The following is a 23,674-nucleotide window of genomic DNA, read 5'->3' as shown; positions in this document are numbered from 1 at the left end:
TATTGGTATGAGTGCTCAGAAGAAGCAAACATTCTTGAGAATTTACTGTGTATAATCCCCTTGTGCCAAGTCCTTTACATGGATTATCTCAATTTTACAACACCTCCAAGTAGGTGCTATAATGGCCTTTCTACTAATGAGACTGAGCCACAGAGATGTTGAGTAACTTGCCCAAGGTCGCACAGCTAATGTGAACAAATGTGTAACTTTCTATTCTGAGACCTAGGCAGGGTGGTAGTGGGAGGGGGGAGAAGCAGATTGTTGAGGGAGGGCTTAGGTAGAGGAAAAGTCCCAATCGCCCATCAGGCGCCCCAAACCCTTCAGCACCGCGGATAGCTCTTCAGGAGGCGTGGGTTTTTTGCCTCAGAAATGCCCTGGAAAGATTCTCCCAAGGTGTGGGTTGGAGGGGTCTGGGTAAGGTTTCCGGAGAGCCCGAGGCTGCTCCAATGGGGCGGGGGCCACCCGCAGGGCTGGGCGGGGCTGTGTTGCCTTCTGAAGTTGCTGCCCGCGGCCACAGCCGGGCGCGAGCGGCGGGAGAGCACACAGTGCTGGAGGGAGTGCAGCCGCCACCGCGGCAGCACCGGGGCCGGCCCCCGCCGCCGGTACCCCTAGCCCTCCGCTGCTCCGGCCACCCGACCAGCTGAGACCAGTCATGTCTCTCAGCGGAGCCTCTGAACGCAGCGTCCCGGCCACCAAGATTGAGATTACCGTGTCCTGCCGGTGAGCTGGCCAGCTGGAGAGGGCGTAGGCACTGCCCACCCCAACCGGCTCCGGGGCTGGGGCGGACAGGGGCTAGACCCGGGGGAAGAAGCATCTGGAGCAGGAAAATCGTGGATGCAGACACCGGGTTCGGGGAGGGGGTTTCCTTGAGCAGCCCCACCCGCAAGAAAAAGGGCTCAGCCTGCGGGTTCAAGGGATGGGTCGTGGGGATCCAGTAGATTCTGGGCCCCAGGAGGACAAAGTTCTGAGGCAAACCCTCATTCCTGGGGACACAGTGGACACGGACGTGTCCAGTCCGCAGGGACGCGGTCCTTGGGCTGAGATTTCCGGTGCTGTCCAGGGTGCTAATAACGCGGACCCCCGCTGGATATAGGAATGAGGAAGGGAGGTGCGATTTGAGCCCCATGCCTCCTCCGGGTGCCCAACTCAGGGCATAGTTGAGGCGGTGGGCTTCAGAATGACCCATGCTCTGTCCGTCTGTCGCTTTCTCTAGGAACCTGCTGGACCTCGACACCTTCTCCAAGTCCGACCCCAGTAGGCGGCACCAGGGCGGGGTGGAGGGCAACTCGGTGTGCGGGCGCGACTGAGGAGCGGGGAGGGGGTGCAGACTGACCTGACGTCCTTCTCTCCCCGCCCCCACTCCGCCTGCAGTGGTGGTGCTTTACACGCAGAGCCGGGCCAGCCAGGAGTGGAGGGAGGTGAGTCCGAGAGTCCTCTTTCAGCCCAGAGTTGCCCCGGGAATGAAACACCCCCCCTCGCCCCCTTTGCAGGCTCCGCGGTGACTCTCGGCACCCCCACCCCACCCCCCTATCCAGTTCGGACGGACCGAGGTGATCGACAACACGCTGAACCCAGACTTCGTGCGCAAATTCGTCCTTGACTATTTCTTTGAAGAAAAGCAAAACCTGCGCTTCGATGTGTGAGCCCCGCCCAGAATTCTGGCTTGAACCGCCCCCCGACCTGGATCCACCCGAAATTCTGGCTGGCTATACCCCCTCCTGGCATCCCGGGCTAGTTCCTCCCCCAGGCCCAGTTCGGTCCCACTTTGAAGTGCTCCACTCTAATCTTAACTCCGCCCCACGTCTGCTTCGCCCGCCCTTAGGTCACATCCAATCCAGTTCACTCCCAGAGCCTGGTCCTGCCCACAGCTCTGCTCCCTAATTTAGCTCCACCTGCGTCTAGGTCCCGCCCCGCCCCGCCCCTCCCCACCACCCCTACCCCCACCCCCAGCAGGCCCTGATTTGGCTTCGCACAGGTCTGACCCTTTCCAACTCTGACTCCTACCCCAAAGGAGATCCAGGTTTAATTCGGGTCCAAGCCTCTCCCTCCACCCACAGTTTTAACCAGCACTTGAAACTCGACCCCCTCCCAGGCTCTCCCCTACGAGCCCCGCCCGACGCTGCTCTTACTCTCTTTCCAGGTACAACGTCGACTCCAAAACCAACATCTCCAAACCGGTGAGCGCGCGTCCCCTCGCGGTCTGGGCACACATGCGTCGCTCAGTGTGAAACGACCCTCTTTGGAACCCCCCTACCTCTTCACCCCGACTCTACCTTCTTTGGTCCGAACCCACCCTTCCCGGCCCTTCTCCGGCTCCTGCCTGGGCTTCCCACCTGTGCCTCCTACTCACTGCTCTCTTTCTTCTCGGCCGCTACTGGGTCCTGTAGAAGGTAAGGCTGAACCCGGCTGGGCGGAGTGGGGAAGGTGGAGGTGAGGGGTGGGATGGCAACTTGGAGAGCAGCTTAAAATGACAGGACCGAGAAGGGGAGCTTGCTTAGGATCCTTCCCCCGACCCCCTCCACCACCAGCTCTTTTAAAGCACAGACTGGGCCGTGGTTCTTGCTATGTCCCGTCTCCTCGAAACACCTGGTCGTTGTAGCTGGGCTGGTGTGGGCTTTTCTCCAGGGCTGGGCTGGGACTCTGCACCCCCAGCCCCTCCAGGCCTTGCTGACTCCGTGTCCCGGTGCAGGATTTCCTGGGACAAGCGTTCCTGGCCCTGGGAGAGGTGATTGGAGGCCAGGGTAGCCGTGTAGAGCGACCCCTCACGTAAGCGGAATTGGAAGGGGTGAGGGGGGAAGGGTGGGTGCCTCCAAATTCCCCTCCCAAAGATCCTGCTGACCTGGTAGTAGTGGAAGCTGGGATTCCCCCTGGTCAGGAGTCTTCAATGGCTCCCATCACCCTCGAGGGGGAAGCTCTAATCTCTAGGATTTTGTTCAAGTCAGTCTCAGGCCTGGCATGTCTTCTCTGGTTTTCTAAGTCTTTCAACCTATAAGGTCCACTTCCAAGCCCTTCTCCTCCACGAGGTTTCCACTCACTAAGTCAAGTCCTCTGGAATTTCCATTATGCACTAAGTATTTATTAGCATGTTTCATATGCCATTCCCTGTGCTAGGTACCAGGGATGTATCCATTTCACAAATATTACTGGGCATATACTCTGTCAGCCACTGTTTAAGGGGCTTAGGCTGTAATGGTGAACAAAACAAAAGTTCCTGCTCGCCGAAACCGGTTTGGCTCAGTGGATAGAGCGTCAGCCTGTGGACTGAGGGGTCCCAGGTTCGATTCTGGTCAGGGGCATGTACCTTGGTTGCGGGCACATCCCCAGTGGGGGGCGTGCAGGAGGCAGCTGATCGATGTTTCTCTCTCATCAATGTTTCTGACTCTCTATCTCTCTCCCTTCCTCTCTGTGAAAGATCAATAAAATATATATATATTTTTTAAAAAGTTCCTGTCCTTGGGGAGCTTATACTAAGGAGTGGGGGTGAGACCTACAAAATAGAAATAATTAAATAAGTAAATTACATAACAAATTAGACAGTAAGTGCCATGGTAAAAAGCTAAGTAGAGCAGAATTAGGGTGATTGAAATAAAATGGTTAAGTGGGCCTCTTGGAGAGGTAACTTTAGAGCAATGACCTGAAGGAAAGAGGGGAGTGAGCCATGCAGATATCTGGAGGAGGAATGTTCTAGGCAGAGGAAACTGCCAGTGCAAAAGCCCCATATGTTCAAAGAGCAGCAAGAAGCCAGCGTGGCTGGAGCCAAGAGAGCAAGGGCAAAGAAAGGAGGCAGTGATGTTGGAGAGTTAACAGTGAGGACCTTATAGCCATTGTAGATTTTAGCTTTTACTCTAAGTTGGAACTCACTGGAGCGTTCTGAGCAGAGAAGTGAGGGAATATGACAATGCTTTCAAAGTATGATGCTGGCTGCTGGGTTTAGAATAGATCTTGGGATGACAAAGGTAGAAGCAGGGAGTCAACTGGAAGGCTATTATAGTAGTCCAGGGTGGTAGCAGTAAAGGAGGGGAGAAATGGTCAGATTCTGGATATACCGTGAAGATGGAGCCAACAGTTTCTTTACAGATTGAATATGTATGTCAGAGGAAAAGAGGAATCAAGGATGACACCAAAGCCTTTGACCTGAACAACAGGATGAACGGAGTTGTCATAAACTGAGATAGTTAAAAAAAAAAAATGTAAGGGAAAAGTAAGTTGGTGGGGAATTCTATCAGAAGTTCAGTCTGACTTGTTGAATTTCATAATTTTTATTAGGCATTCAAATGGAGATGTCAAGTAGGCAATAAGATACATGAATCTTGCCCTAGCTGATTTGGCTCACTGGATAGAGCATCGGCCTTTGGACTAAAGGGTCCCACGTTTGATTCCGGTCAAGGGCACATGCCCAGGTTGTGTGCTTGATCCCTAGTAGGGGGCATGCAGGAGGCAGCCAATCAATGATTCTCTATCATCATTGATGTTTCTCTCCCTCTCCTTCCCTCTCTGAAAACAATAATAATTTTTTTAAAAAGATACATGAGTCTTAGATGCTCTTTAAGGCCATAAGACTAGATGAGCTCACCAATGGAGTGGAGAGAGAGAGGATCAAAGAGAGAGGATCTAGTTCCATGAGTTGGAACTAGAAAGGGAGACTAAGAAGAAGCATTAGGTGGTGTTGTCCTGGAAGCAAAGTGAAAGACGTGGATCAAGGAGGAGAGAGTGACTACCATGTCAAAATCTTTTGCATGTTAAGTAGGTGAGAATTAGGAATTGGCCATTGGATTTAGCAAGATGGAGGTCACTGGTGACTCTGACAAGCATAGTTTTGAAGGAGAGACCATTGGAGAAATTTAGAAAAGAATGAAGAGAGGAAAGGGAGTCAAGCAATCTTTCAATGGGGCTTTGCTGCAAAGAATAGAAGAGAAAAGGAGGGGTGGCTAAGAGAGGAAAGTGAGGTCAGGAATAGTTTTGTGCCTGGCCGGTGTGGCTCTGTGGTTGAGCATCAACCCAAAAACCAAGAGGTCACTGGTTTGATTCCTGGTCAGGGCATATGCCCCAGTTGCAGGCTCCAATCCCAGTAGGGGTGTTCAGGAAGCAGCCGATTGATGATGTTTTCTTCTTGTCGATGTTTCTAACTCTCTATCCCTCTCCCTTCTTCTCTCTCTAAAAACCAATTTTGTAAAAAAAGAATAGTTTTGTAATTTTTTAACATGAGAAAAATTATACCACATTTGTATGTTAAAGGGAAAGACCCAGTAGAAACTGAAAAACTGACATAACAAAATGAGGGGGAATTGCTGGAGTGATGTCCTTGTGTAGGTAGGCAAGAAGATGGGAATGTAGCACACAGTGGAGGGGTAAATAGACACATGCATAGTCATTTATAGCATTGGTAGGAAGGTAGTTGTGTGGGTGAAGATACTGGAGGCAGAGGAGATGTGGTGGTGGGTCTGTGGACATTCTCTTCTGGTTGCTTCAGTCTTGTCAGTGAAGTAGGAAACAAGGTCATTGGCTGAGAGTGAGGATGGGGGAGGAGGAATTTTGGGTTTGAGGAGAGTAAAGAAGGAGTGAAACTGCCATCTAGCAGAACTGAAGAGTAAAGGATCTTAGGACATATAGTGTGATTACAGAAGGGCCCTCTTGAGGTTTGTGGTCATGCATTTATAATGAGACTTGCTGGCCAGTGTTGTTCAGTGATTGAGCATTGATCTATGAACCAGGAGATCACTGTTCAATTCCTGGTCAGGGCACATGCCTGAGTTGTGGGCTCCCTTCCCAGTAGGGGGTGTGCAGGAGGCAACTGATCGATGATTCTCTCTCATCATTGATGTTTCTATCTCTATCCCTCTCCCTTCCTCTCTGAAACCAATAAAAACATATTTTAAAATATATATAATAAAATGAGACCAATTAGAGCCCTGGCTGGGATAGCTCAGTTGATTACAGCATCATCCCAATATGTCAAGGTTGTGGGTTTGATCCCAGTCAGGGCACGTACAAGAATCAACCAGTGAATGCATAAATAAGTGGAAAACAAGTTGATGTTTCTCTCTCTCTCAAATAAATAAATAAAAAATTTTAAAAATGAGATCAACTGGTCATATCAGTTGTATAGGTGCAGTATGGGTTGGGCAGAGAATTGGGTTTAATAGGGCAGTGGTTCTGACAAATAAGTATATCAAAGTGAGAGAAGGACAAGGGAAAAAGGGTAGGATGCAAGGCAGTGACTATCATAATCACTGACTGGAGTTTACATTGGGTGAGGAGGTGAGAGAGAACACCAAGGAGGCGAAAGGCATTGCGAAGGCAGTAGGTCAGTGACTTTGTCCTGGATGTGCAGGTGAAGAGTCCCTGTACTCATCACACTTGTCTTTTTAAAGTACAAAAGGTCAGAGATCGAAGAAGCCAAATAAATGGTTCAACATTCTCATTTTTAAAATGGGGAAAATCACATAGCAAGTCGGTGCCAGGACTTGAATTTGGAACACTTTTGACCTAGCTTTCTCTCTCCCATACTTGGGATCCTTTTGAGGATCAGGGTTCATAGGTCCATGTCAACAAGGTTCCTGACTATTTGGAGACCCAAGGCAAGTTGGAGATGGATGTCCTGGTATGCACCCTTCATGCACATGGGTTAGGAGAGGTTAAGGCTTCCCTTGTCTTTTTTTGTTGTTGTTAATTTATTGATTTCTAAAGAGAGTGAAAGGGAGGGAGGGAGAGAGAGACACATTGATTGGTTGCCCCCTTCAGTACACTACCAGTGCTGGGGATCTAACCTACAACCGAGGTACAAATGCCCTTACCTGGGAAATGAACCTACAACCCTTCGGCGGTGCACAGTCCGAAGATCTAACCACTTAGAAACACCAGCCAGGGCGTCTCTTGTCTTTTTTTTTTTTCTAATATGTTTTTATTTATTTTAGAGAGAGGGGAAAGGAGAGGAATAGAGAGATGGAAATATCGATGAGAGAGAAACATCATCCATCTGCTGCTTCCTGCACACCCCCTACTGGGATTGGAGCCAGCAACTGGGGCATGTGCTCTGGGAATCGAACCAGTGACCTCTTGGTTCATGGGTCACGGCTCAACCATTGAGCCACACTGGCCAGGCTTCCTTGTCTTTTATATTTTACTCTTCACAGTCTTTGGAAAGCACAGCATCTTTGACCTGACAAACAGGCCCTTTGCCCCAGATCTGGATAGAAATTCCAGGACTCTTAAATCCTATGTCTTTCTCATCATACCATTATGAGATGCCCATCTAGGTTATATTAACCCCATATTTCCAGACTATGGACCCCTCCCCAGTCAAAGTTAAGCCCTTCCCCACTAGGAGCCACTCGGGACAGAAGGGGACACATTCAGGGGACACATTCAGGGGACTGTCAGTAAATAGCAAATTGAATCCCTTGGCCCACCCACCCAATCCCAGATTGGCCACCCCAATCCTTGTTGCCTACTCTGTCCCCTCACAAAGAGGCTTTTTCTGCTTCCAGGGGTGTACCAGGCAAGAAGTGTGGGACCATATTGCTGACTGCAGAGGAGCTTAGCAATTGCCGGGTTAGTAAGGGCCACATGCTAGACCCAGGAGGCTTGCTTCTCTCCCCAAACTCCCTGTAGTGGACTGTCTGAGGCTATGGGACATTCGAGGTCAACAGCCCAACTTCATCCCTAGGACATTGCTACCATGCAGCTGTGTGCAAATAAGCTGGACAAGAAGGACTTCTTTGGGAAATCAGATCCCTTCCTTGTGTTCTACAGGAGCAATGAGGATGGCACGTGAGTCACTACTTTCTCCAGTGGCACCCAGCCTCTCCCGCTGTGACCATGGGCCCATGAGGGTTCTTAGGTTGGGCATCAGAGACTCCACCAGGACCTGAGTCCAGAATTCATTCAAGGCAGCATAACATGTGCTTAACAAGTGGGAGAATCCCCAAAATCTCTAAGAGTATCAGGCCCTCTCTCTGGGCTCAGTCCTACCCAAAGGCAAGTTTTAATCCTCTTGCTCCTCTCCAGGTTCACCATCTGCCACAAGACAGAGGTTGTGAAAAACACACTGAACCCCGTGTGGCAGCCCTTCAGCATCCCTGTACGGGCACTGTGCAATGGAGACTATGACAGGTCTGCTTCAGCATAAGCTAGGGAATAAGAAGACAAGGGCATGAGAGTGGGGCCTCAGAATGATGTCAGAAGGGTCATAATAGTGTTAGAGGATCCTGCTCAGTGAGACCGTTTTGGGCATGGAGATGATTGGATGGATAGATAAGTGGGTGGGTGGATGGATGGATGGATGGATGGATGGATGGATGGATGGATGGATGGGCAAATGAACAAAAGAATGAGAACATACATCGTGGATTGTCAGATGGATGTATAGACTGGTGAATGGATGGATGGGTATATGGATGGGTGTTATAAGAGGATTGATGGATGGGTAGAGGGGGAGATATATGAATGGATAAGTGGACTGATGACTAGATTAGTAGATGGACAGATTATGTATGAATGAGTAAATAGATAAATGGATGGATGGTATATGAGATTAGTGGGGTAGAGCTCTCATTGGTGGACTAGAGAGGCAAAGGGATGATTGGAAAAGCAGGAGGATAAATAAATGGAGTGCTAGGTATATTGATGGGTGGACAGATGAATGGACGGTAGATGGATAGATGGGTTAGTTGATGGATGAGTATAAAACAGATGGACAGGCTGACCATATGAACTAATAAATGGGCAGTATGAAGATAGGTGGGTGGGTATAAAGATGGATGGGCATATAAATGGTTATAGATGATGGAATATCAGATGAACAGATATCAGATGGTCAGGTGTTTGGTTGGATAGATGAATGGACAGGCAGGTGGATGCTTGCATGCATCAATGAGTCAGTGAGTGGCTGTATGTATAGTTAGATGGATGGACAAAGATAGGAATTAATATGTAATTGGATTGGCAAATGTATGGGTAAATGGGTGGCTAGATGGATAGATGGATGGTTGAATGGACTGCCACATAGATAGATGGACAGATGGGGGTAACATAGGCATAGCAGTTAAGAACAAGGTCTTTTGCCGAAACCGGTTTGGCTCGGTGGATAGAGCGTCGGCCTGCGGACTGAAAGGTCCCAGGTTCGATTCCGGTCAAGGGCATGTACCTTGGTTGAGGGCACATCCCCAGTAGGGGGTGTGCAAGAGGCAGCTGATCGATGTTTCTAACTCTCTATCCCTCTCTCTTCCTCTCTGTAAAGAATCAATAAAATATATATTTTTAAAAATAAAAAGAACAAGGTCTTTGGAACCAGGATGTCTGAGTTTAATCTCAGCTCAGTTATCATCCTTAGTCAACTTACTGTTAGTTTGTTTTTTTGTACTTCAGCTTCCTTATCCAAAAAGTAAGAATAATAGTATTTACTTTGTAAGGTGGTTGATAAATAAGACAATCTATGAAAGTGCTGGGAACAATGCTTGGAATATAGTAGGACGTGGTAAAGAATAGCAATAGTGGTACAAATAGCAGCAGTAGTAATAGTAGTACTGGTAATGGCAGTAGATAGTTGGGTATTGTGCATGGACTGATGAATGAATAGATAGAATAGATGGACAAATGGGAGGAACGTTGATGGAAGGACTGATGGGTAGATGGGAAGATAATTTGTGTATGGTAAAGGAGTGGGGGTGTCTCTAAGATTTGTCATACACACCCAGCCTATCTTTATCTTTTGCATTTCAGAACAGTGAAGATCGATGTGTATGACTGGGACCGGGATGGAAGGTAGAACTGCCTTCTCCTGTACTTAACCCAAACAGTTCCCTATAATATGTAGTACATTCACTAGAACCCCTAAAGTGGCTTTGGGAATCAGGAAGGGTGATGATAGATACCAAGACCTTGGGTACAACTGATCCCCTCAATTGTCTCTAGTACACGGTCTCTTCCCTTCTCTTCCCCTTAGCCTGGCCATTCTTCTGGCCCCAGCACCAATGCCCTACAGCTCAAGTAGAGTCAGAGGATAGTGAGAATAAAAGTCTGTTTTTAGGGCTGGTTCCAAGCCAGCAGCAGCTGCTACTCACCCACCCCTGGCCTCATTGCAGCCATGACTTCATTGGTGAGTTCACCACCAGCTACCGGGAGCTGAGCAAGGCCCAGAACCAGTTTACAGTATATGAGGTGAGAGCTCCAGCCCTGCCCAGGTTGCCCAGGTCATCCCAGTGTGATCAGTCTGTAGTTCCCTCCCCTGGTTTCCCACCATCATTGTTATTATCTTCCTCACTTAGGTACTTAACCCTCGGAAGAAATGTAAGAAGAAGAAATATGTCAACTCAGGAACTGTGAGTGCTCCCTGGAGCTCTGACCTTCCCTGGATCCTTCTGTGTCTATCTCCATTGACATAGCATGTTGGGGGTACCAAAAGGCTATAGGTACTTGGATTAGTAATGTTGGGCACAAAGTGGCACCATTAAGTTTTTCCTCAACTGTGGAAATTTTTTGATCTTTACTCTTTTGTAGAACATTTTTTAAAAATCTAAATTGTATTTCCCAATTTAATATACTATTGGAAATCCAAATATGTTTCCGACAGCTTCCTCTTTTTGCCCTTTCCGAAACTGGAGAAGGTGGGTCAGGGTGTGGCAGGGGTGGCATGATGGGTCTCCTTCCCTTCTGCCACTCCAACTGCCCTTTCTAAAGTAGCAGGGCTGCCTCTTCTGTCCCACAGGTGACACTGCTCTCTTTCTCTGTGGACTCTGAATTCACCTTTGTCGATTACATCAAAGGAGGGTAAGTTACAGGCTAAACTCTGGGCTAAACGAGTTCTTCCCAGCTCTGAGCCTCAGTTTTTTTATTTATGAATTGTCAGGGTCCAATGAGATCATGAAAACAAACTTCAAAACACTTAGCAAACTATAAAGCTCTCTGTAAAATGCATAGTGTTCTCGAGGCTTCATCCCTGGCTCTCAGACTCCCTTGAAGTCATGGCTTAAATGTGGCCATGAATGAGAAGCACCTGCTGCTGGCTTAGAGCCAGTCTTAAGATTCCAGACCAGTGGTCTTCAAAGGTGACCCCAGTAATCTGACTGGGACCTATACAAAGTTATGTCTAGGCAAGAGGGGAGAGGTCAAGAGAGAGGGAAAGGCCAAGCAGACTATCGGGACATTCTGCTTGGTTCAGTGGAGACAGGCAGACCTGAGAGAGGTTCTTGGCTTCTCTGAGCCTTGCTTTTCTCCTATGTATGATGGAGATGTTAATTACTACTTTCAGGCTATAGTGAGGGTTAAGTTAAATTACATGCAATACACTTGTCATACAGTAGGCATTTAATTCTGTTACCCAAAGTGTGTTCCATGGACCAGCAGCATCTGCATGACTTGGAAGTTTGTTAAAAATATAGAATCTCATGTTCCAACCAGACAATCCAGCTCAGAATCTGTATTTTAACATGATGCCCAGGAGGTTCATATGCACACTAGTGTTTGAGAAATCCTGGTATAATAAGTATTGGCCCCTCACTTCTCAATCCATCTGTTTCCCTGACAGGACCCAGCTGAACTTCACAGTAGCCATTGACTTCACAGCTTCTAATGGTGAGGCATGGTTTGGGTAATGGGATGTGGAGGAAGTCCTTAGGATTGGTCTGGATTCCAAGCTAGGGATAAGAGTTCACGTACCTAGTAAGCAGAGGCTTGAGGCAAAGCCCAGCGAGGCTGGTACTGGGGCAGGAATGTTGGGAAGAGATTATTGGGTGTAAGGGTAGGCAGAGGGTAGAGGAAAATAAGTGCGTGAATGGATCAGAAAGTTGAAAGGATAGGTAGATCAAGAGGTAGATGAGTAAATGAATGAATGGGAGAGAATAGGGGTATAAGGAGAGATGGATAGATGAATGGGTATTGAGTGATAGACAGATGAACAGAGAGGGTAGATGGGTTTGTAAGAACAATAGAATGCATGGATGAGTATGTGGGTGGGTAAATGCACAGATGTTTAAATTGGGGGCAACAATGGGTAAGTAGATGGGGAATGAATGAGTGGACAGGTGGATGGATCCATATGAGAATAGGCAAGTGAATAAATGGAATGGATAGGGATGAATGGATGGGTGGACAGACGAATATGGCTGTATGGATGGATGGAAAAGAAAGAAATGGCAGGTGGACAAGTGGATGGATGGATGGATAGTTGGCTAAGAGAATGAAAAGGCAGATGGATATAGGTAAACTGATAAATGGAATTATGCTAGTGGATGGGTGAATATGTGGGAAGATAGATAAATTGATGGATAAATGTAGGGGTTGGTAGGTGGACAGATGGACAAATGAATATAAGGGTGATTGGATAAAATAATAAGGGAGTACATGGGTAAAGGGTGGATGAATGGATAGATGTATGGATGCATACCAGGATAGGCAGATGAATAGATGCATGAGCAAGGTGACTATAAGGCTGGGGCTCCTGTGTCCCTACAGGGAATCCCCTGCAGCCAACCTCTCTGCACTACATGAGTCCCTACCAGCTCAGCGCCTATGCCATGGCCCTCAAGGCAGTGGGAGAAATCATCCAGGACTATGACAGTGACAAGCTCTTCCCAGCCTATGGCTTTGGGGCCAAGCTGCCCCCAGAGGGACGGATCTCCCATCAGTTCCCCCTGGTATGGTATGGGCCAGAGCCTACACTCCATGCCCTGGCATCTGGCCTACCCAAGTTGACAAATTTCTTCTATTTACATTTCTTCTAAGGGTCATGGACCTGCAGAGGAGCAGGAAGCTATGTTAGGGGAGAAGAGCAGGGACGGGGAGCAGGGCTGGAGTTTGGGGGGCGGGGCATGAAAAGAGAGTGATGATAAAAGGAAGGAGTGAGCTTGGATCAGAGCACTACTGGGTGTACCCTGCATGGGCCCAGCCCAGCAGGGCATCTTCCCTGACAGAACAACAATGATGAGGACCCCAACTGTGCGGGCATTGAGGGTGTGCTGGAGAGCTACTTCCAGAGCCTGCGCACAGTGCAGCTCTACGGGCCCACCTATTTTGCTCCTGTCATCAACCAGGTGGCCAGGTAAGGTAACTTGATGGGTTTGAGGAAAACAAGGGGACCCAAACAGGGGACTGACTCCCCAAGGATAGTTAGAACCATTCTTAGTGAACTTGGGCTTTGGGGAGAGGGTGAAATTTTATGTTAGCCAGCCCTTGGTATAAAGAGGTTATAAATGCCTTATTCTGGGTCAGAGAGGGTATCAGCAAACTACCCCAGCCCCACTCCCTGGGAACAACTGAAACCTCAAGTTTGGGGGAGAGAAAGGCCAAAGCACAACAGTTAAGTTACAAGCTTTGGCATCAGATCTGGGAGAGATCCTGTTTCCACCACTCACTATGTGACTTATGCAATTTAGCCTCTCTAAGCCTCCATTATCCTATCTAATAAAAGAATAATATGCAAATTAACCATCACTCCGCTACACCAAAAGCCATGCCCACAAAGCCAATTAGGAGTGAATATGCAAATAAACCCAACCAAGATGGCTACGGCCACAGACAGCAGGAGGGAGGCTTGGGTTTCCCAGCAATGGAGGAAGCCAAGCTTTCCTTACACCCTGGCCGGCCCAGGCCTCCACTTAAGGCTACAAAGTTTCAATTATAGAAGATACATAAATCCCAACAGAAATGGTTGCCACCACAGAGCAAGCAGAAGGCTTGGCTCTGCTCCAGGCTACAAAGTTTCAATTGTAGAAGATAAACAAACCCCAGATACCAGGGCCTCTGTTTGGGTCACCAGGGGGCGTGGCTGGCCTGCAAACCACCACAGGCCCTTCGCCCAGGCCGCCCCAGGCCCCAAGGGAACCCCCACCCTGATCCAGGACATCCTTAGGGCAAACCAGCCGGCCCCCACCCATGCACCAGGCCTCTATCCTATCTAATAAAAGTAATATGCAGATTGACCATCACTCCAACACACAAGATGGCTGCCCCCATGTGGTCAAAGATCCTGCCCCCATGTGGACACAAGATGGCCACCACAAGATGGCCAGCAAGGGAGGGCAGTTGGGAGGGACCAGGCCTGCAAGGGAGGGCAGTTGGGGGCAATCAAGCCTGCAGGAGAGGGCAGTTAGGGGTGACCAAGCCGGCAGAGGAGGGAAGTTGGGGGCAACCAGGCCTGCAGGGAAGGGCAGTTGAGGGGGGGACCCAGGCCTGCAGGGGAGAGCAGTTGGGGGGACCAGTTCTGCAGGGGAGGGCAGTTAGGGGTGACCAGGCCTGCAGGGGAGGGAAGTTGGGGGCAAACAGGCCAGCAGGGGAGCAGTTAGGCATCAATCAGGCTGGCAGGGCAGTGGTTAGGGGATGATCAGGCTGGCAGGCAGAAGCGGTTAGGGGCAATCAGGAAGGCAGGCAGGCGAGCAGTTGGGAGCCAGCAGCCCTGGATTGTGAGAGGGATCCCAGATTGGAGAGGGTGCAGGCTGAGCTGAGGGACCCCCCACCCCCACCGTGCACGAATTTTGTGCACCGGGCCTCTAGTGGGTGTAATAATGGATAACAATAGCCCCTTCTTTATAGCGTTATTGGGAGGTTACAATTAGATAACAATGTAATAATTATTATTTTTTCTTTTTTTTTTACCACCATTAAAATTTAAATTTTTTTAAATTTATGATTATGCATTCATTGGTTGCTTCTTATATGTACCCTGACAGGGGGTTGGCTGCCTAGCTAGTTTGGCTTAGTGTATGGAGCGTTGGCCTGCGGGCTGAAGAGTCCCGTCAATTCCGGTCAGGGGCACATGCCCAGGATGCGGACTTGTTCCCCTGTGGGGGGCATGCAGGAGGCAGCTGATCGATGTTTCTCTCTCATTGTTGATGTTTCTATCCCTCTCTCCCGCTCCCTTCCTCTCTGAAATCAATAAAAATATATTTTAAAAAATAAATTAATAAAAAATACTTGTATAAGAGTATGCCCTGGCTGATTTGGCTCAGTGCTTAGAGTATCTGCCCACAGACCGAAAAGTCATGGGTTTGATTCCTGGCACATACCTGGGTTGCAGGTTCATTCATTTCCCTGCCTGGTTCAGGCACATATGGGAGGCAACCAATTGATGTTTCTCTCTCACATCGATGTCTCTCTCTCCAAAGTCAATAAAAACATATCCTCGGGTAAGGATTTAAAAAACAAACAAATAAAAATATGAGTAACACCAAATTTTTTTTAAGCAGACTTTAAATATGTTTTCATTGATTTTTTTAGAGAGAGAAGAAGGGAGAGGGAGAAAGGTAGAAACATCAATGATAGAGAAACATTGATCAGCTGCTTCCTGCATGCCCCTACTGGGGATCTAGCCCACAACCTGGGCATATGCTGACAGGGACTCAAACCAGCAACCTTTTGGTACATGGGTCAGTGCTCAACCACAGAGCCACACAGGCCAGGCAGTAACTCCAAATTTTCAGAATAAAAATAAAATAAAGTCCAGATCACATATAAAATTATTTTGTAAATGCAAATAAAAAAATGACAGAACTAAAACTAAACATGTATCAATGAACACAAATTGGATAAGCTCACCTACTAAAGGAAAAATACTCTCTGATTAAATTAAAAAATAAGTCATACTAAATGCTGAATAAAAGAGACCCAACTAAAACAAATTACCTCAGAAAGCTTGAAAGTAAAAATATGAAATAAAGAAACAAAACTAGCCTTGGCTGGTTTGGCTCAATGGATAGAGTGTTGGCCTGGGGACTGAGGGGTCCCAAGTTCGATTCCGATCAGGGGCGCATGCCCGGGTTGTGGGCTTGATCCCCAGTGGGAAGTGTGCATGAGGCAGCCAATCAATAATTCTCTCTCATCATTGATATTTCTATCTCCCTCTCCCTTCCTTTCTGAAATCAATCAAATATATATTATTTTTTAAAAAAGAAACAAAACTGATAAAAGTGGGAGGATTTCAGGGAGATTTATATGTCCATAGACTTTCTTTTTCCCTAGTAAAAATTTATTTTTTAATTCATAATAAGGATGATAGTTTATTTAATTATAAAAGTAACATAACACATAACATTGCTATAGAAAATTTCAAGGATGGAGAAATAAGATATCACCCACAATACTGCCCAACATATATATATATATATATATGTATTTTGACAGTCTTTTCCTTATGCATCCATAATTGCAGTCAAATTACATGTAATATTTCACTACTGATGTTTTCACTTAATACTAGAGCCTGAGCATATTCTTTAGTTATTATTAAACAGACTTCTTAAATATTATCTTGGATAAGTTCATTCATTCATTCATTCATTCATTTAATAAACATTAAGAAACCCTAGCCGGTTTGGCTCAGTGGATAGAGAGTTGGCCCACAGACTGAAGGGTCCTGGGTTCGATCCTGGTCAAGGACACATACCTTGGTTGTGGGCTTGATCCCTGGCCCTGGTCGGGCTGCGTGCAGAGGCAACCAATTGATGTGTCTCTCACACATCAATGTTTTTCTCTCTGTGTCTCTCCCCCTCCCTTCCACTCTCTCTAAAAACCAATGGAAAAATATGCTCTGGTGAGAATTAACAAATAAATAGATAAACATTAAGAAAAGGGGCAATGTAACATGAATGTGGGATGTGGAGTGAGACTAGCTCATACACACACTTACCTCTCACTAGCTGTAAGACTGGGCAAGGCTCTTAACCTCCCTGTGTCTGTTTCCTCATTTGTACAATGGGGATAATAATATCCACATCACAGGGTTGTGAAGACTAACTAAATTAACATCTGTCAAGCACATAGAACAGTGCCTGCCACATCAAAAGTACTATAGGTGTTAGCTATTCCTGTTACTATTATTATAGTTATTACTATTCAAAGGGCATCAGCTGTGTGCTCAGTTCTCTGCTGATGCACTGGAGATTCACAGATGAATCAGATTTAGTCTCTACCCTTGGGAGTTCCCACCTTGGTGCAAGAGACAGAAATATAAATAAATCATTACCTTCTGTAGGCTAGAGCTTCCCAGACTTTTCCAGCAAGTCGCCTGTCAGCAAAGGCAAGTGACTGCTTCCCCCAGGGGAATCTGGGGGCACAGCTGAAAGCAGCCAGACTGAAAATGTCTTTGAAGTCCCCATATTTTATCTTAAAAATTCATACACATTTTACATTCTTCTCACACTGTGTCCATGTTAGCTTTAATTTAGAAAAAAAAAAGTGTTTTAAGTGTACATAGAGTCATCTAGCTTTATCCACATCATCATACAGAACAATGGATGGACCATGTATTCTGTTGCCTTGGGTCCCCCTACGCACACAAGCTGGTACCCAAATGGGTGTGAGAACCCATTTGGAAGGGCACACAGCCCATTTCAGTGGGCGATATCCTAGAAGGCAGAGGGAGAGGAGAGGAGGGCATAACTTAGTCTGAGAAATCCAAGGCAGCCTTCTCATGAAGGGGGCTGCCACTCTGGGTCTAGAGGGCAAGTTGCACTTTATCAGAGAAGGGAGTAGAGTAGGTCTGACAGAAGGACCACATGTGAAAAGCACAGAGGTGTGAAGGGGCAAGCTCAGGAAAGAGTGAACAGTATATGAGGATCAGAATGTGCCATGTATGTGGAATGGAGGAGTATCCAAAGAACAGCCTGGGAATGGGGAGAGGGCATCAAGAGCTCAGGCTTTAGGCTCAGTTGGTCAAGCATGGGGTTGGACTATGGCTTCACCATCCCTTGGGGATGCTACTTAATGTCTCTGAACGTCAATTCTCTCATTTAAAAAATAGGAATAAAAATGTGCCTACCTTATAGAATGGTTGTAAGGATTAAATTAGATCATGTACATCAAATGTGCAGCTATGGGTGTTTTTTAAAATATATTTTTATTGAAGGGAGAGGGAAAGAGAGATAGAAACATCAATGATGGAGAAAAAATCATTGACTGGCTGCCTCCTACACGCCCCCTACTGGGGATCGAGCCTGCAACCCTGGCATATGCCCTGACTAAGAATTGAACTGTGACTTCCTGGTTCATAGGTCAACACTCAACCACTGAACCATGCTGGCCAGGCTGCAGACATGATTTTAATGATCATAGATGACTCTTCATTTTTTACCACCCAGTAGCCAAGTGGGGCACAGACTGGCCTCCCCCAGCCAGTCACCCATCTCAGAGGTCTAAATGGCCTTGGTAATGCCAGGTATCTACAGAGATGTACCTCCCTAGCCCCCAAACCACTCCATGCCTCCCATTGCCCCTGGCTCACAAATCCCTTCATGTGTGGGCCTTCACCCACTGTACCAGCCTCATCTCTCTCCTGTAATCCTACATATGCCACTAGAACATATATCTTGGTTTGCACATGCAAACCTTCTCTCTGGAACACTTTTCCTTTTACCTTCTCCCCCCCCCCCCCCCCCCACTCCTCTCTTCTACCTCGGCAACACCTTCATTTGGCTAACTTGTACTCACTTTTGTCTTAGGTTAGATGTTATGTCCTCAAAGCCCTAACCTCAATGTATCATAATGGTGTAAGCATTCATCTCCCCAGGACAACATCCTATTCTCTGCGGCATGCTCAGCACTGAGCTTGGTCCTGACACATAGCCGGTGTGCAGTGATATTTGTAAAATGAGTGACAGGAAACGGTACCAGTCCAGGCCTATGAAGAGGCTGTGGCCAGAATTCAGAAAGGGAACAGGGGCTGCTAAGGAAGATTATAACCCAATCCCACCGGAGGCACTGGGCAAACTGAGCCATAGCTATTTGAATTCTCCACCATGCTTTCCTCTGATTTTTAGATATTAGGCTTAAATGCCAGCACAGTTCAATAGAACTTTCTGTGATGATAGAAATGTTCTATAACTGTGATGTCCAATATGGTCACATATGGACACTGAACACTTGAAACATAGCTACAATGACTAAGGAACTACATGTTTAATTCTATTTAACTTAATTCACTTACATTTCAATAGCCATATGTGGCTAGGAATACTTTACTGGATGGAGTAGTTCCATCCTTTCCAACACACACAGGCCTGAGAATGGATGTCAGGAGACCTGGCTCTCCCATGGTCTTCGTGCTCTCTCAAGGCCTTGTTTTTCGCATATGTGAAATAAGGGGCCTGGACCCAATTACTTCTGAAGTCCTTTTCACATGGAAAAATCTTGGATTCAAAGATTGATGGTAAGAGAAGAAAAAGGAGTTATAATGGGCTATGTTCAGCAGAGAGGGGAAGGGAGTGAGGTGAAATAGGTGAGATGAGGGAAGAAAGGAGGCCTTCAGCCTTTGGGTCATGCTCTTGTATAAATACCAAAATATTCCCAGGGGCGACCAAGTCCTGTGTGGTCTGGCTCCGACCCTACCTCAGCCACATGGTCCAGTCTGCTTCCCTCACTTTCTAGGCTCCAGACAGGGTGGGCTTCCTTCAGTCCCATCACAGGACCTTTGTCCATGCTGTTCCTTCCACCTGGAATGATCCCCCCTTCATTTAACCTCTCCTTCATCCTCAAACATTGTTTCCTTAAATACGCCTTCGCTGATTTGGACTATGCCAGGAATCCCTACTATACACCCTCACAGCAGTGTCCCTTTCTAACACAGCACTCATAATAAGTGTAATTTTATACCTATTTCAGTGGTTCTTGAATCAATATCTGCTCCCATTGAGAGGCCTGGGATAGACTTGTTTTTTCTCGTGGTGTACCTTCAGTGCCTAACACAGAACCTACCATACTAAGTGCTCCACAAATGTTACTGGCAGACAGTGGCAGGCAGCCAGGTCTGGGGAAGGAGCATGAGCTTCAGAAGCCCCAATCCTTGCCTGGCACTTACATGCTGGCTGTGGAAGCTCTAGGAGTAGGGTGTTCTCATTGGTCTCTCTGGGCTTTCAGCTGGATTCTGTTCTTGGCCTCTCACCCAGGGCTGCAGCCAAGATCTCTGATGGTTCCCAGTACTATGTTCTGCTCATCATCACCGATGGCGTCATCTCTGACATGACACAGACCAAGGAGGCCATTGTCAGTGTGAGTCTGAGGAGGAGGGCTTGGCAGGGAGGGGTCACTGTTAATAACTGTGAAGGGGTTGAGATTTTAATTTAATGTTAATTAAATTAAGTAATACTTGTCAAGAGGTTTAAAGCTAACAATTTAGCCTGACAGTTTCATGAATGCTAGCAGAAGACACAAGACTCGTGGAATAGGGACAAAGAACTCTGTTATTCCCAGCAATAGCAGTAGCTTGAGTATCAGTGTTTTCTCTTATTCTCTAAGCCCCAATTCCCACAAGAGGATGTTAAGAGTCAGATGACACCTGCATCCAGTCAGTTGCATTACAGAACAGAAACCCTGAGCTTAGGAAACCCCTATGTTTTATAATGGGCAGTAATGTTTGGAAGACAAGCTTGGGCGCCCAGTTTCTCCGCTTCGTTCCGGTGTGAGACATTTTATTATACTGGGCATTAAACAAAGGTGCCCTTGGCTCTAAAGAAAGACACTGTATCTTTGATATGCAGACATCCTTGCAAAAATAGTCTGGAACAAAGGAAATCAGTGCCTCTAACTTGCAAGATGTGCAGAAATATAACACATGCACAAAAAATTGCTCTCAACAGTCACCTCCCTTATTATGGCTACTCACCCCAGACATTCATCCTCTTTCCCTCACAGGCCTCCTCACTGCCCATGTCTATCATTATTGTTGGTGTGGGACCAGCCATGTTTGAGGGTGAGTAGGATGGGGGTTGTCCCTGAGTGGGACCAATAATTGGGGAAAATGAAGGAGAAACTGGGCACCCAGGCCTGCCCCCCCAAAAAGATAGGATGGATGCCTGTGTTGGACCTTGGCCAAGTCACAGACCTTTTCTGAACCTCTTTCCTCATCATAACCAAGGCTGTTGATCTGAATACTTCCCTCTTGGGATTCCTGGGAGGATGGAATGTGTGGAAAGGCATAATAATAATAATGCCACAGCAATGCCTAATATTTGTAGGACTTTGACAATCATGAGGCATTCTCATGATGACTCCAAAGGGGAGCTGAGAGGGAAGGGGCAGCTGGGTTGGGAGAGGTCAATCAGCTGAGGGGTGTCTTTTTTGCAGCAATGGAAGAGTTGGATGGTGATGATGTGCGTGTATCCTCTAGGGGACGCTATGCTGAGCGGGACATCGTTCAGGTAGACCTGACCAGGGAGAGGAAGTCATGGAGCTGAAAGGCATGATGGGAAGGAGAGACTAAGTTGGCAGCCATTCTTTCTCCTGCCTTCTTAATCACCCACCTTTCACCCCTCACTCTTGTAGCCCTCCTGCTTTCACTGAACAAAATCTTTGTGAGAAACAGGGACGTTGCTATAGCCATTATGGATCCATAGTGTAGATTCCCCAAGGCCTCTGCCCTCTAATGGAGGCAACCAATAATAATCACACAGCTGAACATCTCATTAGATTGTGGTAAGTGCTCCAGAGGAACAGCAAATGTCACTATGAGAGTCTATAATAAGGACCTGTCTTAGGTAGAGTAGTCAGGGAAGACTTCTTTGAGGAAATTACATTTGAGCTGAAAACCTATAAGCATTACAAGCAGAGGAACAGCATGGAAGAAGGCCCTGAGGCTCAGAAGAATTGGTCCAATCATGGAAAAGGCAAGAAACCAGGGTAGCAGGATCACAGTGAGTAAGGGAAAGGGGAAACCAAGGCTATGTGATCATGGAGACGATTTGGGATTTTGTTCTTTAAAAATTGGAAAGCTCTTGAATGATTTCACATAGGGAAGTGAGATGGTCAGACTTCCATTTTAAGAGGACCTCTGCTTCATGGAGAGTGGACTGTAGCAGGGAGAGAGAGAAGGGAGGTAGACCCATTAGTGAAGAAGCCTTTAAGTAGTAGAGGGAAGGTGATCGGGATCTGGATGGGAATAGAAGCAGTCAGGATAGAGAGAAGAAGCAGGTTCAAACGATTATTTAAGAAAAAAAATTACAACAGCTGACTATTTGATTAAGTGGTGATGGTGAGTGAGTGGGGCTTCAGGATGATTCTCAGTTTTCTAGCTTGAGCAACTGGTAATAGTCCTATTAACTGGGAAGGGAAAAGCTGAAGGAGGAGCAGATTTGGCGGAAAGGATTAGAATTCAGTTGTGAACGCATTGGATTTGAGGTATCTAAGACAACTGAATGGAGATATGATACAAGCAACTATATATGTGGTTCTGGACGTTTAAGAAGAGGCTAGGGATGAATATATAAATTTGGGAGTCAACAGGGAACAGTTTTTAAAGTGACGGGAGTGTATAAAATCACTCAGGAAGAGAACTGAGAGAGAAGGAACCCAGTTTAGAGATTAGCTAGAACTCAGAGGAATGGGGGGAGAGGGGAGCTTATCCAGAAAGATAGGAGAAAATCCAGCAATGTGGTCTGTCAAGAGTGGATGTGTCATGATCAAATGTAATGGAGAGAGAAGTAAAATGAGGACTGACAATTACTACCCATTGGACTGATTTGGGAACATGGGGCTGTTGACAACAGTACCAAAAGCAGTTTCGGTAGATTGTGTGAAGCCAGACTGGAGTGAGTTGAGGATGAATAGAAGGTGAAAAAAAAAAAAAGGGTGGAAAGAAAGCAATATCCCTCAGGTTAGAGGGATATTTGGAAAGAGATGTTAGGGGTCAAAGAGGAAGCCTCCCTACTGCCCCTCTTCCCCACTCCCCTCCCTCCTGGCCATCACTCACACCTGATTGTCTGTGCCTGTCCTAGTTCGTCCCATTCCGAGACTATGTCGACCGATCAGGGAACCAGGTGCTGAGCATGGCCCGACTAGCCAAGGATGTGCTGGCGGAGATCCCGGAGCAGCTGCTGTCCTATATGCGCACCAGGGACATCCAGCCTCGCCCCCCACCCCCTGCCAACCCCAGCCCGACCCCAGCTCCAGAGCAGCCCTAAGGAGCCTACTTATCCAATGCCTGCAAACTGCCCACCTGCCCACCCACTGCTTCTGCAGAAAGCCAGAGGCACCTGGAGCCCTGGAACTCACTGGGAGGCCAGCTTGGAGGATCAGTGCTGGCTGGTCAAGTCCTCCACCCCCTTACCCACAGAAGGGCCTGGCACTGTCGCCACCTCCCTGCCTTCATGCCAATAATAAAGCTGATAATAATAATTACTCTACCTCTGTCTCATGGGTCTTGGGGAGGGAGACTAGGGGACCCAGTGCCTTGGCACCACACCAAAAGGAGGGAACAAAGATTGCTTCAGCTAGGGTTTATTCCCATCCTAATATACAATCATCCAATCATTTCTTCAGACATTCTTCAAACACTTTCAGAAGTGATAAGTAAAACGGTATGTTTTTGCTGACAGAGGAGACAGGCTATAGCTTTCATCAGACTATTTTAAAAATATATATATTTCTTTATTGATTTTTAAGAGAGGAAGGGAGAGGGAGAGAGAGATAGAAACATCAATGATGAGAGAATCATTGATCAGCTGCCTCCTGCACACCCCCTACTGGGGATTGAGCCCACAACCCGGGGATGTGCCCTTGGCCGGAATTGAACCTGGGACCCTTCAGTCCGCAGGCCGACGCTCTATCCACTGAGCCAAACCGGCTAGGGCTCATCAGACTCTTTTTAAAAAATATATATTTTATTGATTTTTTATAGAGAGGATAGGAGAGGGATAGAGAGTTAGAAACATCGATGAGAGAGAAACATCGATTCAGCTGCCTCCTGCACACTCCC

General features: G+C 47.2%; 1 protein-coding gene across 2 annotated transcripts; it reads left to right on the top strand.

Moving 5' to 3' along the window:
* Positions 1 to 490: 490 nt before the first annotated feature.
* Positions 491 to 22,919, top strand: CPNE9 (copine family member 9). Of its 2 annotated transcripts, XM_079795576.1 has the most exons (20): positions 491 to 720; positions 1,214 to 1,254; positions 1,372 to 1,418; positions 1,536 to 1,639; positions 2,141 to 2,177; positions 2,690 to 2,766; positions 7,488 to 7,551; positions 7,667 to 7,770; positions 8,008 to 8,112; positions 9,721 to 9,762; positions 10,083 to 10,158; positions 10,266 to 10,319; positions 10,706 to 10,767; positions 11,525 to 11,571; positions 12,451 to 12,632; positions 12,909 to 13,036; positions 19,872 to 19,974; positions 20,617 to 20,674; positions 21,049 to 21,122; positions 22,695 to 22,919. In XM_079795576.1, the coding sequence occupies exons 1-20, from the start codon at positions 653 to 655 to the stop codon at positions 22,878 to 22,880; spliced, it is 1,659 nt and encodes a 552-aa protein (XP_079651702.1). In that variant the 5' UTR covers positions 491 to 652; the 3' UTR covers positions 22,881 to 22,919. The 2 variants fall into 2 exon arrangements, with proteins under 2 accessions (XP_079651702.1, XP_079651703.1); XM_079795577.1 differs by lacking the exons at positions 491 to 720; positions 1,214 to 1,254; positions 1,372 to 1,418; ... (1 more) ...; positions 2,141 to 2,177; positions 7,488 to 7,551 and having other exon boundaries at positions 2,688 to 2,766.
* Positions 22,920 to 23,674: the final 755 nt, after the last annotated feature.

Source organism: Cnephaeus nilssonii (genome assembly GCF_951640355.1).
Source record: "Cnephaeus nilssonii genome assembly, chromosome: 17".
In the NCBI taxonomy this organism is placed as follows: Eukaryota; Metazoa; Chordata; class Mammalia; order Chiroptera; family Vespertilionidae; genus Cnephaeus; species Cnephaeus nilssonii.
Note: the sequence above shows the minus strand (reverse complement) of the source record. Positions and strands in the feature narration are given on the sequence as shown.